The 18,088-nt window shown below is 37.5% G+C and overlaps 1 protein-coding gene across 1 annotated transcript in view; it reads right to left on the bottom strand.

Annotated features, from left to right (window-relative positions):
• The window catches only part of LOC138941716 (uncharacterized), a 209,252-nt gene that overhangs the window by 147,827 nt on the left and 43,337 nt on the right, over positions 1-18,088 (bottom strand). Inside the window, exons 3-4 of the mRNA XM_070311581.1 lie at positions 6,876-7,106; positions 6,501-6,778 (exon numbers count right to left, since the gene is read on the bottom strand). Of these exons, the coding sequence (XP_070167682.1) occupies positions 6,501-6,778; positions 6,876-7,106 (509 nt within the window). The remainder of the gene's footprint in view (positions 1-6,500; positions 6,779-6,875; positions 7,107-18,088) is intronic.

Here is an 18,088-nt window from a genome sequence, read left to right as displayed (position 1 = left end):
TTCGCTCGGCGGCTGATACGGCTGACGATGCTCGTACGGCAGTCGTTGTCCGGCGTCGGTACGTCGTCATCTTAGAGTTATCGTAAGTCGCGATGCTTGGCGGCTCACGTTTCTGCAACAGCTGTTGTGGCGATGGTCGTTCTGTTGTCCGTGCGTTGTCAATTGTGGTTTTCGTCAGCTTACGTTCTACATATGCTGGCGAGCCTGCCCTGTTTACATTCTGGGTGCTTTGCAGGTTTTGGGGAAGGCTTGGCTGCTGCTTCCATCCGTCAACTTCAATTGAATTAATTGCTGGCGTGCCCGCTTTTTAATATAACCGTGTTTTTTGCAGGTCTTAGGTGAGCTCTGGCAATGCCCCGGCAGATTCCATCGCTGCCACCAAATTATGTTATGCCTCCGGAGAGACACGATAGTTGGATTTGTTTGCCGGTAAGAATTTGGGAATTCGGGCTCCGCCCGAGTAACTCACTGATTTTATTATAAATGAAAAAGACTTTTGTATTTTGAATAAATATATATATGTATATATATATTTTTTTATTCATAAATTGACTTGATTACAAAGTTCCCGCACGTTAGCTCGTGTCGCGTATCACAATAGGGAATATAATGGCGTACGCGTGTCTGAAGAGTTGAGTTTCGTTCGCGAGACTCACTTCTCGAACTTTCGTATTTCTTTCTGCTGACTGTGTGGCTTTAATTTAATAGTTGTCCGTAATTAGCGTTATTGACTGCCCGCGTAATGTTACTTAATGATAAAGACTGCCCGCCGCTTATTGGCGATGGGCCTTTTTATCAATATGTCCTTTTGTCCGATGTCCTTATTGTCCTTTTGTCACATGTGTCCGATCGGGAAATATTGTAGTGTCCGATCGGTGCGCAATCGGGACGATCCTCTTATAAGTACTATAACAATAATAAGGGATATTTAATACTTACCAAAAGTTTTGAATTTCGAATCTGCACAAAGCTTGCTTGCCGTAAACATAATGGAACATTAGCTCTTCTGGCGGCATTTTCAGATATTTTGTACGAATTTTTATCTAATTCCCATATTTGCTGATAAATGACAATATAAAATCATCAATTTTTCGTGGTATTCCAAATTATAATATTAACAGTATTTCAAATACGCTGCATTTTTTTTAATAATTTCTAGTAATTTCAAGTATGTATGTAGAAGTTTATTGTTCCCCAATGGGGTTTCAATTTTTATATTCATCTTAACCTATTACATTTTGTGCATGCCTCGCTTTATCATCGCCCTGCCCGTCATACTCTCTCTCTCTCTCTCTCTCTCTCTCTCTCTCTCTCTCTCTCTCTTTCTGCTTTGTTCTCCTATTTACCTTATCTCTAACTTACATACTACTTACTTTTATCTTACACTAAACCTTATCTCTACTGGGCCCCCGCTTCCGCTGTTCTTCCTTATAAATTTTTTTTTCTGTCCCTCTTTCCTCTTTCATTCTTCTTTCCGCCTCCACCCTCTCTCTCTTTCACTCTCTCCCCCTCTCTCTCTCTCTCTCATCCTCCTCTCTCTCATACTCCTCCCTACCCCTGTTCTCCTTCCTTTCCATCCCCATTCCCTCTCTCCCTCCATCCCACCTTCATACGTTCACCCCTTTTACTACCTCCTTTCCCCTCTCCTCCCTTCTTCCACCTTTCCCCTTTCCCTGCACTCTCCCCCTCTTGGTTTTTCTACCTCTTTTTTTCGATTCCTTTCCTCCTCCATCTCCTCCCAGCATCCTTTCCACAGCATCCTGTCAGCTCTCCTCCCTCCCTCTCCCCTCTCCCGTACACCCTTCCCATACATGTTCCCATGTCTCTTCCACTCCTCCACACACTTTGCAAGTCCTCTTCTCCTCTCCCTTTCAGTATAACCCTTCTCTTATTTTGTTTCCCATTCTAAATCTTAATACTCTTCTCCATCTACTTTCCGCCCATCTCTTTTTCAAATATTCCGGGATGCCCTCAACCCTCACTCTTTTGTACCACTTATTGTACCTCGATTCTCCTATTTTCTTCTCCCTTTCTTCCTTCTGCTTTCTCCTATCTCTCTCTTCTAACTCCTCATAATCCCTTTCTTCTTCCTCCTCGTCTTGTACCCCTCTTTCTCTAAGAAACTCCTCTTTTTCCTGCTCCCATGCCCCTATCCTCCCTTTTTTCCATCTCTCCCTCATCTCTAACCAACATCTTCTAGCTATTTTCCCTCCCTTCCCTTCCTCTAGTCTTTTTTTGAAATTCCACGCCCTTCTTCCCGCTCTTCCTCTCATCAACCCTCTCCCTGTCTCTTCCCTAATCATATACCCTGGCGTTTTCCAGTCTACTCCCATTGTCCATTTCAAGTACCTATCGTGTATGCCCTCTATCTCTTTTCTCTCTTTCCATCCCCATATCTCTGCTTCATACCCCACTACCGTCCACACCAATATGTCATACGGCCATATTCTTTCCCAATCTTTTCCCCATAACATTTTCCCGATTCCCCAAACTTCCCTCATCACTATAGCCGCCCTTCTTCTCTCTTTTATGTGCGCCCCCTGCCCTCCATTCCTTTGTATGGTGTATCCCAGATATTTGAACTGCTTCACTTCTTCTAATTTCTTCCCTTTCCATCTCCAATCTATCTTTTTTGTCCTCCCCCCTCCCTTTCTAAATCTCATTACTTTCGTCTCTTCCGCATTCAATTCCAGACCTTTTTTGTCCAGGTATCTCTCTAATCTGCTCAGCATAGCTCTCATATCTTGTTCCTCTTCCGCCATTAACACCACGTCATCAGCGTACGCCAGTGTATATATATTTTCTTCTCCTAATCGTATTCCTCCGCAGCGCCTCTTGCTATGTTCTTTTCTAAATCCGCCAGGATAACGTTAAACAACATTGGATTCAGTGGACATCCCTATCTTAACCCTCTTGCTGTACAAAATTCCTCTCCCGTCCTATCTTCTATTTTCACCCTACCTTTTGTTTCCCTTACTATTTCTTCTATCCTTTTCACCAATCCTTCTTTTATATCCCCTTCCCTCATGACCCTTATTAGAATCTCTCTGTCTACCGAATCAAATGCCGCCTTCAGATCTATAAATACCGCCGTCATTTTTCCGCCTTTCTTGCCTATCTGTCTGTTAATTAGGTAGTTTAGCGCGTATATCTGGTCTACTGTTCCCATTCCTTTTCTAAACCCCGCTTGGCTCTCCGACAGCACCTCCTTTGTCTCCATCTTTTCTTTCAATCTCTCCCCTAATGCCGCCGCATATATCTTATACATTGACGGCATTAGCATCACTCCTCTATAATCTTTTGTTTCTACTCCCCTTCCTTTTTTCACTATCGGTACAATGAGGCCCTCTTTCCATTCCTCTGGCCACCCCTCTCCCTTCCATACCCTCCCACATGCCTTCCACACCCTTTTTCCAGCTCTTCGCCCCCGTACTTCCAGACTTCGTTCGGTATCCCATCCATTCCTCGCTTTCCCGCCTTTCAGCCCTCCTATCACCCTCTTAACTTCTTCCCATTCTAACCCACCTTCTGCATCTCCCCTATCCTCTCTCTTTTCCCTCCCTTCTCTTGTCACTTTTCCTTCCACTCCCCCTAACAGATCCATAAAATATTCATTCCATTCTCCCATCGCTATATCCTCATTCATCTTTTTCCTTCCCTTCCTTTCTTTTCTTACTAACTCCCATACTTTTCTCTCTGTGTTTGCTTCCCCTGCTCTCATCATCCTGTCCCTTTCCTCTCTCTTCTTCTCTTCGCATAGCTCCTTATATTCTCTTTTCCCTTCTCTATAACTATCTCCTCCTCCTCCCTCTGATTTCCACCTTCTCAGCTCCCTTCTAACTTCTCTTTTTTTCTCCCTACACTCCTCATCCCACCATTCCCTTCTAGAACTTTTTTCTTTTCCCCTCTTCTCCTCGCAACTCTCTAATGTCTTCCTTAATTTCTTTCCCATTTCCTCTATTTCCTCCTGTATCTCAACTTCTCCTCTCCTCACACTTCCCATTTCTTCCCTAAACATCTCTTTCCCTTTCTCGTCCCATACCCCCCTTTTTCCTTTCCTGATGTTGCCTTGTCTCTTTACCCCCCTGCTCGTGTTCCCCTTTACCCACGCTATCACCGGGTGATGATCTGAGTCCACCTCCTCTCCTATTTCTAGTCTCTCTATTTTTTCTCTTATCTTCTCGTTACCTAGAATATAGTCAATAACTATCTCTCCCCTTCCCCCGGTGTATGTGAACTCTCCCCCCTCGTCCCCCTTCATGCTTTCATTCAGTATTGTCCCCTTTTCCTCTATCCAGTCTATCATTTTTCTTCCATCCTTATTCATTTTCCTATCCTTCGATCTCCTTCCCTTTTTCTCTTTCATTAGTTCCTCTTCGCTCGTCCACCCTCCCTTCTCTCCTGTCCTCGCGTTAAAGTCCCCCCTATTAATGTCTTAATCTCCTCTTCCCCCTCTTCCATCCAGCTCTTTACACCTTCCATCTTTCTTTCCACATCTCCGTTTACGTATATACCTACTATTCTCCAGCTCTCTCCCCCCGTGCTTATCCTGCAGATCATTCTACCCTCCTCTTCCTCCTCCCCTTCTTCTTCTACCCTTATATTCTTTTTTACCCCTAACAGCATACCTCCCCTCGCTCTTCCCTTTTTATTCTTTCTCTTTGCTATCTGTACTTTCCATAAACTCTTTCGGTAATCTATCTTTTAACTTTCCCCATCCCTTCTCCTCTATCCATGTCTCCGACATCACTATTACATCCCATCCCTTGATCCTTTGCCAAAACTCCCTATCCTTATTTCCCACCCCTGCTACATTCCAAAACGCTACTTTCCACACTTCCTGTTGCTCCTCTCTTCCCCTCCCCCCCGTCTCTCTCTCCACTCTATTCTTATCCCTACCGTTTCCTACACTTCCTCCTGCTTGCTCACTACTTCTCCTTCCTTCTCTTTTAGCCTTTCTTCTTTTTTCACATTTCCATTCTCGTCCTTCAAAACTTCTTCCTCTTCGTCCCATCTCCACCATTTCTCATCTATTCTGATTTTTCCATAACTTATCCGCACTTTCCTCCTTTTCCTTTCTTCTTCCTTCGCCATCTCCTCTAACCTCCACCTAATTCTTCTTTCTTTCCATGTCCAGTCCTCCATAATTCTCTCCTTCCTGCCTCTCAGCATTTTCTTCTTATCCCAAATTTCCTTTTTTTGTTTTTCATCCTTCAACCTTACTAAAATCATCTCCCTCCCTCCCTCTAAACCTCCCCCTATCTTTTTTGCTTCCTCTACCTCCACTTTTACCCCTATACTAGCAAATACCTCCTCTGTCCTTCTTCTCCCCTCCTTCACCTCTACCCCCTTGATTAGAACATTTCTCCTTCTTTCCTCCCTCTCCCTTCTTTCCATTCTTCTCTCTATTTCCTTTACCTTATTCCCTATCTCTCCATCTCCCTCCCGCCTTAACGCCTTACTCCCTTCTATTTCCCCTATATCACGCTTTTCTAATTTCTTTATATTCCTCTCCATCGTTTTGATACTCCACTTCAGTTCCTCCATTTCCTCCAACCATCTTTTTTCCCTCTCACCGAATTCCCTTCTCAACTCTTCAATCTCCTATCTCATCATTTTCCCCTGTTCTTTAATTCCTTCTTTAACTTCCTCTTTCATATTTCTTATTTCCTTCTTCCATCCTTTCATATTTCTCATCTCCCTCACTAAATCCTCCATTTCATTCCTCCAACTATTTATTATTTCCTGCATCTCCCCCTCCCCTCCTAACCTTCCTAACACCGGATCCTTTAGTACTCCTGTCGTCTTCTTAACGCTTCTGAAAGTCGCCTCTTCCTCTTTCCCTTCCCATTGATCCCCCCTTTTCCTTTTTAGTATCTCCTCTATATTCCCGTAACTCCCTCTTCTCTCTTTCGCCTCTTTCGCGGCAAACTGTGCCATCTTTTTCTCTCCCGCGCCCTCTATACCAACTCCTATCGCTGTCATCTGCCTAGTCTCCATTCTCTGTATGTTCTATACTCTTTGACTTAATTGTCACGTTTTCTCACCTCTCGTAATCTCCCTTTATTTTCCCTTACTCCTTATCTAACTCTCCGCCCTTCTTTTCCCTCACTCACACCCTAGCACACTCTCCGCTCAATCACCCTCCGTTTTCTCACTTTATACTCAGTCCATCACGCACGCCAGCACCTACGATGCACACTCTTTGCCACCGGAAGCGGAAGCCTAGTAATTTCAAGTATATGTAGTATTATTGATATTAAATAGGAAAAATTAAAATAGCACAGCGGATTATAAAGGATGATAAGTTTATTCACGTGACATTTTAATAAATAGTTTTTCATGCAATTCTATTTTGAAAACATGTCGTGCTATATTAAACGTATTAAATATTTACAATTGCAGATTTCTTTCTCCTTTATTTCTCATCTTTTATTTCACACTTCGAGCATTATACGAAGCACAGACAGGTATGAAAAAGAGGTTTTTAAAATGCTCACATAAGTTGATAGGTTGACTACGATAAAATTTCCAGCCTGCAGCGTGACTGAAGATTTTGTCTGCATAAGAATGAAAATTACGTTTTTCGTTAAGTTTTCAGGAAAATTGTACCAAGCACTTTGATAAACAGAGAGCCCTATGTCTTCCATTTCAGATTTCAGATAATTCCCTATAAAACCATACAGCGTTAATTGTGTCATAAAAGCACTCAGTACCATTAAACTCTTTCCTATCATAACAGTATTATTAACTTTCAACGCGAAGATAAACTGAAATCCTGAAAAGATTATTTGCGTTATATTTGTTGGATATATATCTTTAAAAAATGTGTAATTTATATATTTTTCTAAAAAATAATAAGTGATGTTATTCACCCACTATACATAATAATATGCTGATAATGAATAATTCCATCAGCAATATAAAACTGATCAGATCAGCAAGTTCTCTAGTCAGCGTTATCAGATAACGATGTCTTTGAATTAACATATTGAAACGATCGTTGATTCGCGGACTTGTAACATCAAAGTTGATGAAACGTATCCTCAGAATATTTATTTGACCGCAAACATGCAATGTAATGTTAAGAAACAACGCGTCATTACCTTTGGGAAATGCATTGATACAATATTATCTTATTGCACATTGATATACAAAACAATACTTATTATTACTATTATTACTTATTTATTATTAAATTATTAAATTATATAATAATTAAATTATTATTTTTGTAATAAAAAAATATATATCACAAAATATAGTAAATAATATTGCTTTTATATATATATCCTATTAAAGAAAGTTGACACAGGTAAAAAAAATACGTCAAATACATAAAGAAGTCAACTTGTGCGCAATAAAAAGTTTAAACAAATATTCTCTTCTAAAAAATAACTTAATCCCTAATAAGCAATTTTTAAACAATTTTTCCTCAAAAAATAATTTTCTTATAAAAAATAAAAAACTAAACGATAATTTTCCCCTAAAAAATAACTAAAAAATAAAAACTAAATATGAAAACAATAATTGACTAACTAAGTACTTATTGTTAGAAGAAATTCAGTTTGTGAGGATTTGAAATAGTATTTGTCATAAAATAAATTTTACATTTATAGAAATATTACAGATTCTCTCGAGATAATTAAAATGCATATTATTTTTATTAAAAAATTATACTATTATGTTTCTTCCCCAAATAAATATTTTATATAATATAATATAATATAATATATAAAATAGCACTATTATATTACGGATTTTATTACAAATAGTAAAACGCAAAACAATACTTATTATTACTATTATAATTGAATTATTATTTTTCTAATTAAAAATAACGTATCACAAAATATAGCTAATAATATCGCTCTTATAATACATTTAAAATATAAATCATTTTAATCAATATACGCAAATATCTCGTAAAGTAAGGAAGATGGAAAAAAATGTTTTATACAAAAGTTGTAGAGTTCAGAGGGGGACACATGATGAAAATATGGACTGGATCTTGAGTGATCTTTTCAAGACCAAGTCAATGTGATCGGTGTTTTCTTACATGGAAACTCCTATTTTTTATTACATATTTTTGTAGCTTATCTCAAGAGCTTTTCAAAACACTAAAATAAAGTATTTTTTCATTAAGTACTTTTTGAGTTATTTTATATCTTAATCTGACATATTTTAATGTAAAAAATAAAATATCTCGTAAAATATTTACTTTTCGATAATCTTACCGTAATACTTTTATGTACAGAATAATGAGATAAATTAATTAGTGTAAAGAAAAACAAATAATTGTTAAAAAAAATACATTGTAAATAATTGCTTTCTCTTAAAAACAATTATTTTTTTATACCAATTGATTTGTCTCATTATTCTGTACATAAAAATATTATAGTAAGAATCGAAAACTAAATATTTTACGAGATACTTTATTTTTTATATCAAAATATGTCAGATTAAAATATAAAATAAGTCAAAAAATACTTAATGAAAAAATACTTTATTTGAAAAGCTCTTGAGATAAGCTACAAGAATATGTAATAAAAAATGAGGTTTTATTTAAAAAAACCGATCACATTGACTTGGCCTTGAAAAGGTTACTCAAGATCAAGTCCATATTTTCGCCATGTGTCCCCCTCTGAACCTTACAACTTTTGTATAAAATATTTTTTCCATCTTGTTTACTTCACGAGATATTTGCGTGTATTGATTAAAATGACACCCTATATACAGGATGTTCCGGAGCAACCTTCCATCCGTAAAATGATGTATTCCTGATACAATTCTAAAACAATTTTTCCTTTACCAAAATTTGAATTGAAGCATAATTTTTGAGTTATAAACAAAAATAATTAGCAAATCACGCATCGAGTACAGAAGGCAGTCAGGAGCGGCGCGGCGCGCCGCAGCTGATTGTCCGACGTGTGATTACCACCGCATGAGTCGCTAACTATTTTATCTTATAACATAATGTTTGTGTAAAAGAGAGAAAGAGAGCGAGAAAAAAAGTGTATGCGTACGTGCATGTGCATCCTTCCCTCTTCTCTCTCTCTCTCTCTCTCTCTCTCTCTCTCTCTCTCTCTCTGTCTCATTCTTTTATGCACACACTCCGCCATACACACATTGTGTGTAGCAATCAGCTGATTGCAGCGTCCGACGGCCGGTGATCCGGAACAACTTTTGCTAAAGTGACGTTATTTTAAGAAATACATATTCCTGATGTAATTCTAAGACATTTTCTTTTTTACCAAAATTTTATTAAAAGCATAATTTTATGTTATAAGATAAAACAATTAGCGACTCATGCGGTGGTAATCACGCGTCGGACGGTCAGCTGCGGCGCGCCGCGCCGCTCCTTCTTGTCTTCTGTAGTCGATACGTGATTTGCTAATTATTTTTGTTTATAACTCAAAAATTACGCTTCAATTCAAATTTTGATAAAGGAAAAATCGTCTTAGGATTGTATCAGAAATACTTTATTATACTATTTTACGGACGGAAGATTGTTCCGGAACACTCTGTATACAGGGTGGTCCCGAACGTTCCAGCCAGACTTTGAGATCTTATAGGAAATTTAATTCTGAACAAAAAATTTCCTATAAACATGGGTCGAAAAATGCTTTCTTAAAAAGTTATCGCTCAAAAACCTCTGAAATTGTAATTATTTTATACATTTTTCCAAATATCACGAAAAATGTGCGTCTTTTAACAAAAAATACCGAAACAAAAGTTATAGAAAATCAAATTATCTTTCAAATGAGATCAAAATGATTGTTATACATTCCATAGATTTTGATATAACCAGTTTCAAACGTACAAATAGTGCTTTTGTTACTTATTGTTAGATCGATTAAAGTTGAATCAGGAAGAAATCCGTAAAGCGACTAGATCGGTCATTACTCGATGCCGATGTGTATTGGAGCTAGAGGGGGCATTTTAAAAACAATTAGTTTTTTCACGTCTTTATTCATTTTCTACTATTACGTGCTATTTCAGTTAAAAAAATGTATTTTATTTTCATAAAAAAACAAAAAATTAAATAAAAAAACAATAACAAAAAATTATATTAAAAACAAAAAAATAATGTAACAAAAATTAATAAAACAAAAATTAAAAAACATTTTTTAAAAAATCACTCCCGACTGCCAACAAGAGCCCAACATTTAATTATTCAAAAAACATTATTAAAAAAATAATATAAAAGTAAAATAAAAAAATATCTCAAATAAAAAAATTTGCTTAGAAAAATTTGAAATAATATTATTATTATTACATATTTAGTATAATATAAAGTATAAGAAATCACACAAATAAGTTTATTCAAAGTATTATTTATTATTATTTAATTTGAATTTATTTTTATAACATGTTTATTTAATTATTAATTATTGTTTATAACATGTTTATTTTAATTATTAATTATTATTTGAGTTTATTATTTGTTTGAATTTATTCTTATAACATGTTTATTTAAATTATTAAATAGTTCTTTGAATTATTTATTTGCATTTATTCTTATTACATGTTTTGTACTATATGATTTAAAAAGAGTTATAATTTTAGATTAACTAGTAATAAGATTTAGAATTAACTAATAACAAATTATACTTACTTATTACACTAATTATTAATTGCATATTTTACAAGAGCAGTCGGGAGACGTCAAACTAGATTCGTTACACGTGCGCGCATGCGCGCACACACGCATACGTACTCACACACATACACACACGCATCTGCACGCATGTACACGCAGAAGCTTACGCACACATTCACTAGCTTGGCGTCTACCGACTGCTCTTGTAAAATATGCAATTAATAATTAGTGTTGTTACGTCCAGACTTGGGGAAGGATGAGTCAATGGAAGGGCGCAACAACTATCTTTAATTATCCCGAAGTTTAAACGTCTCGTGGCGTTTGAAATCGAGTCGAACGAACTGACAGGTCCGAAAAGTAGGTAAACGACTGAGTCGCTATTACGCTGGTTATTCAGACGTTCGTTCGGTAGTCCCTTTTCGGTAAGAGAATTTAATCTCTTTTACGCGGGATAGGACCAAGTGCGATCTTTCGACTAGGAATGAGTGGGGGTTTTAATAACGAGTAATTCTTTTATTTATATAAACAAAGTATTGTATGTATTTATTCATATTTTAAAATAAATGATAGATGTGCATGATTATATAAAAATAAAAAAATAGAATATTGTTGAATCTAATTTCTCGGTGAATGCACGTGTATGTGTGTTTTAGTTCGCGGTTGTTACATTAATACGGAGGACATCAGTCAGAATGTAAGGGAAAGATTCTATCGTTTAATTTAGGTTCTGACTGGTTAATACAATATAAAAATATATTTTTTTTTATCTTTATTGTTTATACTCTCTCCCTTTTACGGGTTTGAGAGTCTTTACATAACCATTACATGTATTCTTACAAACAAGCCTTATACTATCTTACGAACTATTCGCTTCAAATCGAAATTATTAATCTTATCTCTAAGCGCTTGCGACTTTGCCCTGAGCTTCCTTTCCTCTTACCATTCTCAATTTCAAAATTTGACTCTAGTCCGCAACTTTTTTCTTGGCTTTTTCCCTACCCTGTGCAACCAGCTCTCTCCCTCAGATCTTCCAGCTTCTTCATCCATTCCTCCCCCTGACCGTTTTCATTCAGAATCCATTTAATTCTCTCTTCTGTACTCTCCCCTCCTCCTTCGTCACCCGTACATCCCTCTAACACATGCCACCATGTTTCCTGCTCATACCTATATATTCTACATACATTCTCTTCTTCTTTCATCCAATACCTGCATGCTCTAACACCCTCTCCCATTCTGAATCTAACTACTCTATTCCATTTGTTCTCCTTTTTAATTTTTTCCAGGTACTCTGGTCCCCCCTGCCCCTTAACCATTCTATACCAGCTGTTGTACCTCGAATCTGCGATTTTTTCCCATCTTTCCTCCCCTTGTCTTACCTTCATCTCTTCCTCTATTTCCTCCCACTCTCTATCCCTCATTTGCATATCACATTCATGCCTCATTTGATATCTCTCATCCTCCCATTTTGAACGCCCCACGTTGCCCCTTCTCTCTTTATCCATAACCTCCCAGGCACACGCTTGTGCAATTTTGCTTCCCTCTCCCCTTCTTAGTTTCTCTTCGAACTTCCAGGCTCTTTTCACTTGCCTGACCACCATTTTTTCTCGTCCTATTTCTTCCCTTAGCATATAACCTGGGCAGCTCCAACTCACTCCCATCACCCATCTCAGAAATCTCTCATGCAAACTTTCTACTCTTTTATGCTCTTTCCATCCCCAAATTTCCACTCCATAGCTTAACACTGACCATACTAACACATCATACATCCACACTCTCGTCTTCCAGTCGTCCTTGAACCTTCTTTTTCCTATACCCCATACTTGTCCCATTACTTTGCTCGCACTTTCTAATCTCTTTCTCACCTGCAGCTCGCTTCCTCCCCTCGTTTCGAACCAGTATCCTAGGTAGCAAAACTCATCCACCAGTTCCACCACCACGCCATTTATCCTCCATTCGTACTCTAAACTACCCCTTTTATTTCTAAAACACATCATCTTGGTCTTGTTCACATTCACCGTTAAACCCTTTTCTCTCACATAGTCTTCGAACACTCTCTCTCTCTCTCTCTCTCATCAACAGATTCATACCTCTTTCATCATCCGCTACTAGCACTACATCATCTGCATAAGCTAGTGAATAAATCCTGCCTGTTCCCAATATTGTCCCCCCTTTCCCTTTCCTCTCCAACTTCTCCTCTAAATTTGCCAGAAAAATACTAAACAAAAGTGGACTCAACGGGCACCCTTGCCTGAGCCCCCTTCCTGTCCAGAAAACCTCACCTTTCTTATCTCCTATCTTCACTCTTATCTTAGTATCCACAAATATTTCTTTTATCCTCTCTATTTAACTTTCGTCTACTCCTCTCCCTTTCATGGCTGACCATAACACCCTCCTGTTAACTGAGTCAAATGCTGCCTTAAAGTCCACAAACAATGCGACTAGTTTTCCTTTCTTCTGCCCAAGGTTCCTATTGACTAGGTAGTTGAGCACGTAGACGTTGTCTGTGGTTCCCATCCCTTTTCGAAAACCCGTTTGATTATGTGGTATACTTCCCTTTTCTTCCACTTGTCTTTCCAACCTCCTTCTAAGCACTTCCGCATAAATTTTATATCCCACCGACATGAGTGTGATACCTCTATATTCCTCCACCCTTTTTCCCTCTCCTTTCTTAAGCAACGGTACTACCAGTCCTGTCTTCCATTCCTCCGGCCACCCTTCTCCTTTCCATACCTTATTGCATATCCTCCTCATCTCTTCCCTCACCCCTGCTCCTCCATATTTTAGTGCTTCATTTTCCAAGCCATCTTCTCCCTGTTGCCTTATTTCTTTTCAACCTTGTAATCGCCTCATTTACCTCATCCCTACTAATCTCGTTTTCTCTGTCGTCATCCCCATCCATTGCCTTTCTCCCTTCTCCCTTTACCCTATATTCCACACCTCCTAACAGCCCCTTGAAATGAAATTCTTTCATTCCTATTTCTTCATTTATACCCTTCCTTCTTCCTCTTTCCTTATTTATCACTTCCCATTCCCTACCTTCTTTTACAGCTTTCTCTACCTCTTCCTTATACCTTTCTTTCTCCTTCTGTCTTTTCTCTTTTATCATTCTTTCATACTCCCTCTTTCTCCTGTTGAGTTCTCCTTTTTCCATTTCCCCTTCCCTCCATTTTCTTATACTTTCCTTCATCCTATCTTTACTTTCCGTGCATTCATCATCCCACCAACCTCTCCTAAGCCCCTCTTCTATTACTCTCGGTCTCACCTCTTCTCTTACCTTATCAATCACTCCTTTTAGTTTTCCTAGCAGAATGTCTACTCCTTCCTCTTCCAAACCCCCTATCTCCTCGTTTTCTATTTTTTCTCTAAATTCTCTCAAATTTTCCTCCCCCCAACTGCCCATTTTCAATTTGCTTTCTCTCTTTCGTTTCCTCTTTCCCCTATTGCGCTTATGTCCACCACATCTCATTGTCGCGATCACCCGAAAGTGTCCTGAGCCTATCACGTTGCCCACTTCCATTTTAACCATCAGCTTCCTTATTCTTTCTTCTGCCAGAATGTAATCTATTACGGTGTCCCCTATACCCGCGTACGTATATTCGCTTTCTTCATCTCCCTTTGTATTGCCATTACAAATGAACCATCCCGCCTCTCCCAACAAGTCCAGTAGCCTCCTGCCCTCCCGATCCGTTTCCTTTTGTTTCGATTTTCTTACGAACACCTTCTTTTCTCTATCCCATATCTCTCCCCCTTGTTTCCCTGTCCACGCGTTCAAATCCCCTCCTATGAGAACCAGCCTCTCTTCTTTTTCCTCTATCCATTTCCTTATTGTTCTCCATCCTTCCTCTTCTCCTCTTCTTCTGTACACGCATACTACATCCGCGATAACTTTTCCTAATTTTATTCTTCTGACCATTGTTCCGTCCGTTTCATCTATAAACTCTCCTTTTTCATCCTGTACCACCAGTTCCTTTTTTACCCCCGACACCATGCCATTCCTCTCCCTTTCGCGTGCTCCTTTCTCGCTGCTTGCATCTTCCACTCATATGCTTTCGATAATATTCTTTTCATACCTTTCCACCCCTTCTCCTCCACCCACGTCTCACTCATTATTATCACATCCCATTTCTGCAATTCTCCCCAAAATCCCTTATCCTTATTTTTTAAACCTGACACGTTCCAGAACACTACTTTCACGTCGCTCTCTTTGCATTTCTCTCCTGTATTCCTTACATTCATGTCCTTTTGCCGTTTTAAAACCCCCCCGTGACACTTGTATTCCCCTTTTTATTCCCTTCACTCACTACCTGTTTTCTGCCTTCCCTCAGCTCTTCTGTTTCATCGTCCCAGATCCATGTCTCTCCATTTACCCATATCCTATCTCTGCCAATCCTTACCCTATTGCCTTTACTCCTCTCAGTCCATGCCTTTCGCCCTATTAGCCACTTTCTTCTCCTTTCCCGCCACGTCAGGTCTTCTTCAATTCTTTCATTTCTTCCTTTCAACAATTTCTTCTTCTCCATAACTTCATACTTATCCTCCTCACTCCCCAGGTTCACCAAAAACATACCTTCTTTGCCCTCTTTCTTCCCTCCTAGTCTTCTTATCTCTTCCACTCTGACTTGCGCGCCGATGTCTCTCATCATCTTTCCAAATTCTTCCTCTCCCTTTTCACTGTCCACTTTCAAACCTTTCACTATTATGTTCTTTTTCCTCTTCATTCTCTCTTCCCCTTCCATTCTTCTTTCAACCTCAATCAGTCTCAAGCATCACCTTTCATTCTGCTCTTGCTTAACCACCTCACACTCTCTCGCTTCTTCCAAACTTCCTTTCTCTTTCACTTTAGGCTCTTTCTTTAGTTCTAGTTTGCTCACTCTCTCTTCTAGCAGTTTCATGTCCCTTTTCCTATCCTCCTCGTTCTCTCTCTGCCTACTCTCTATACTTTCTAATTTATTCCACACCTTCTCTTTCTCTCCTTTCCATAATGTATCCCATTCTTCTCACTTTTGTCTCACTTTTCTTACCTCTTCTTTTACCTGTTCCCCTTGCCTCTTCATATCATTCAGTTTTCCGCAAGTCTCCTCTCTAAATCCCTTTATAAGGGCTTCTAGTTTCTGCAACATATTCCCTTCATCCCTATCTCTTTCCGGCGTTTTTTTTTGTCTTAACCTTTTTACTCTCATTGCCCCTCTCCACTTCTTCACCCGCTCGCTCTCTTTTCTTTTTATCATCCCCCGTTTTCTCCCCTTCGCTACACAAACTCTCGCTGCTATTCGCGCCTGCCGACTGTTGCCACCTGTACAGTAAATTCCTCGACCCCGAGCTCATCGAGTTCGATCCAAGTCTCTCCAAATTAGTGGGCCTCCCGCGCCTATGTCCCCTTACCGTTGCTACGGGATCCACAGGCGTAGCAAACGTCTCCTCGTCACTTCCCTCTCCGCTGGCCTCGATAACCACGCTACCTTCTCTCTCGCTATTTGCTTCGTTCTGCCCGCTTCTAAAATCACGCTGTGGACTCCGCATAACCGACATGTTGCTCTGCCCTGCTAACCTACCTTTAGCCTCAACTCCCCCTTCCCTGTCTCCTCCCCTCACCACCTGTCACTTTCTATCTAGCCCAAAACTTTAAAGACTTTATCCAAAACTCTTACACTCAAAATTCTCTTACTTGCTTTCTTTTGCAATGTGTGACTATTTTACTTTTTCTCCATTCACGCCCTTCGAACTCCTACTTACTACCAGAAAACCCCGTGTCCCACCGAAGCAAACCTAACCTCAAAATCAACTCTCGACCTTTTCCTTATGTTTTTTTGTTAAATTCGCATTTTCTACCTCTCCCTTCATTCACACTTGTACTTTCACTCCAGCCTCTTTACTTACCACACTATCACCGACCTCCCTCAACTTTTCACTTCTCCCCAGCCAAAAAAAAAGATCGCACTCGATAAACACCGTGTATCCTCTATCGGCACTGGAAACGGAAGCCATATAAAAATATAGTATTTCTCCTACTTTTCACGTTTTACCCGTAATGATCGTCCATTGGTGAGTTCGATATTCGTTCGAAGATTTCTTGCATGCGTTCAGATTAGAAAAAGGTCCTATTTTCCTATGATAATTTTTATTGCTATTGGTGCAGCTGTTTATTGAATATTTGTTGGAAAATTTTTATTATTATAGATGCAGCTGTGTTTGTTGGGTATTTCGTTAGAAAATTTTATATTGTTATTGATGCAGCTGTGTTTGTTGGGTATTTCGTTAGAAAATTTTATATTGCCTTGAGGAAACCGGCATGGTTTCATCACCGGCTTTTTACGTTGGTCTGTTTACGTTGAGCGAGTCGTTTGTCTCACCAATCGACGATCATTGCCGACACTTTGCGGAAGGAAGGTATCGTGGAATCGCCAGGACGTAACAGTGTAATAAGAAAGTATAATTTATTATTAGTTAATTCTAAGATCTTATTACTAGTTAATCTAAAATTAGAACTATTTTTAAATCATATAGTACAAAACATGTAATAAGAATAAATTCAAACACAAATAATTCAAAGATTTTATAATTCAATATTATCTATTTTATAATTCAAATAAACATGTTATAAGAATAAATTCAAACAAATGATAAATTCAAATAATAATTAATAATTAAAATAAACATGTTATAAACGATAATTAATAATTAAGTAAACATATTATAAAAATAAATTCAAATTAACAATAAATAATACTTCGAATAAACTTATTTGTGTGATTTCTTATACTTTATATTATACTAAATATGTAATAATAATAATATAATAATAGATATTATTTCAAACTTTTTTAAGTAAATTTTTTTATTTAAAATGTTTTTTTATTTTATTTTTATATTATTTTTTAAAAATGTTTTTTTAATAATTAAATGTTCGGCTTTTGTTGGCAGCAGTCGGAAATGATTTTTTAAGAATATTTTTTAATTTTTGTTTTATTTATTTTGTTATATTACTTTTTTCTATTGTTTTTTAATATAATTTTCTGTTATTATTTTTTCCTTAATTTAATTTTTTGTTATATTACTTCTATTTATTGTTTTTTTGTTATATTATTTTCTATTGTTTTTTAATATAATTTTTTTGTTTTTTTTTTCTAATTTAATTTTTTATTATATTATTTTTTCTATTGTTTTTTTTTTTGTTATATTATTTTTTCTATTGTTTTTTTAATATAATTATTTTTTTTATTATTCCTTTTTAATTTAATTTTTTGTTATATTATTTTTTTATTGTTTTTTTATTAAATAATTTTTCTATTGTTTTTTTAAATTAACAACATAATATAAAAAATAAGATTTAAATGTAAAGCTCTTCTCGATTAAAATCAAATATCGAAACAAAACGGCAAAAGAGCCAAGCGTAGTAATAGGGGCGCAAAAATATTTATTTAGAATTACAGAAATCGCGAAGCGGACATTTCGGCCCTTCTTTTGGCCATCATTAGCGCGAAAATT

Source organism: Polyergus mexicanus, unplaced genomic scaffold (genome assembly GCF_030449975.1).
Source record: "Polyergus mexicanus isolate NDT 795.1 unplaced genomic scaffold, iyPolMexi1.0 SCAF_20, whole genome shotgun sequence".
Taxonomy (NCBI): domain Eukaryota; kingdom Metazoa; phylum Arthropoda; class Insecta; order Hymenoptera; family Formicidae; genus Polyergus; species Polyergus mexicanus.
This window is presented reverse-complemented; position numbering and strand designations above follow the sequence as displayed.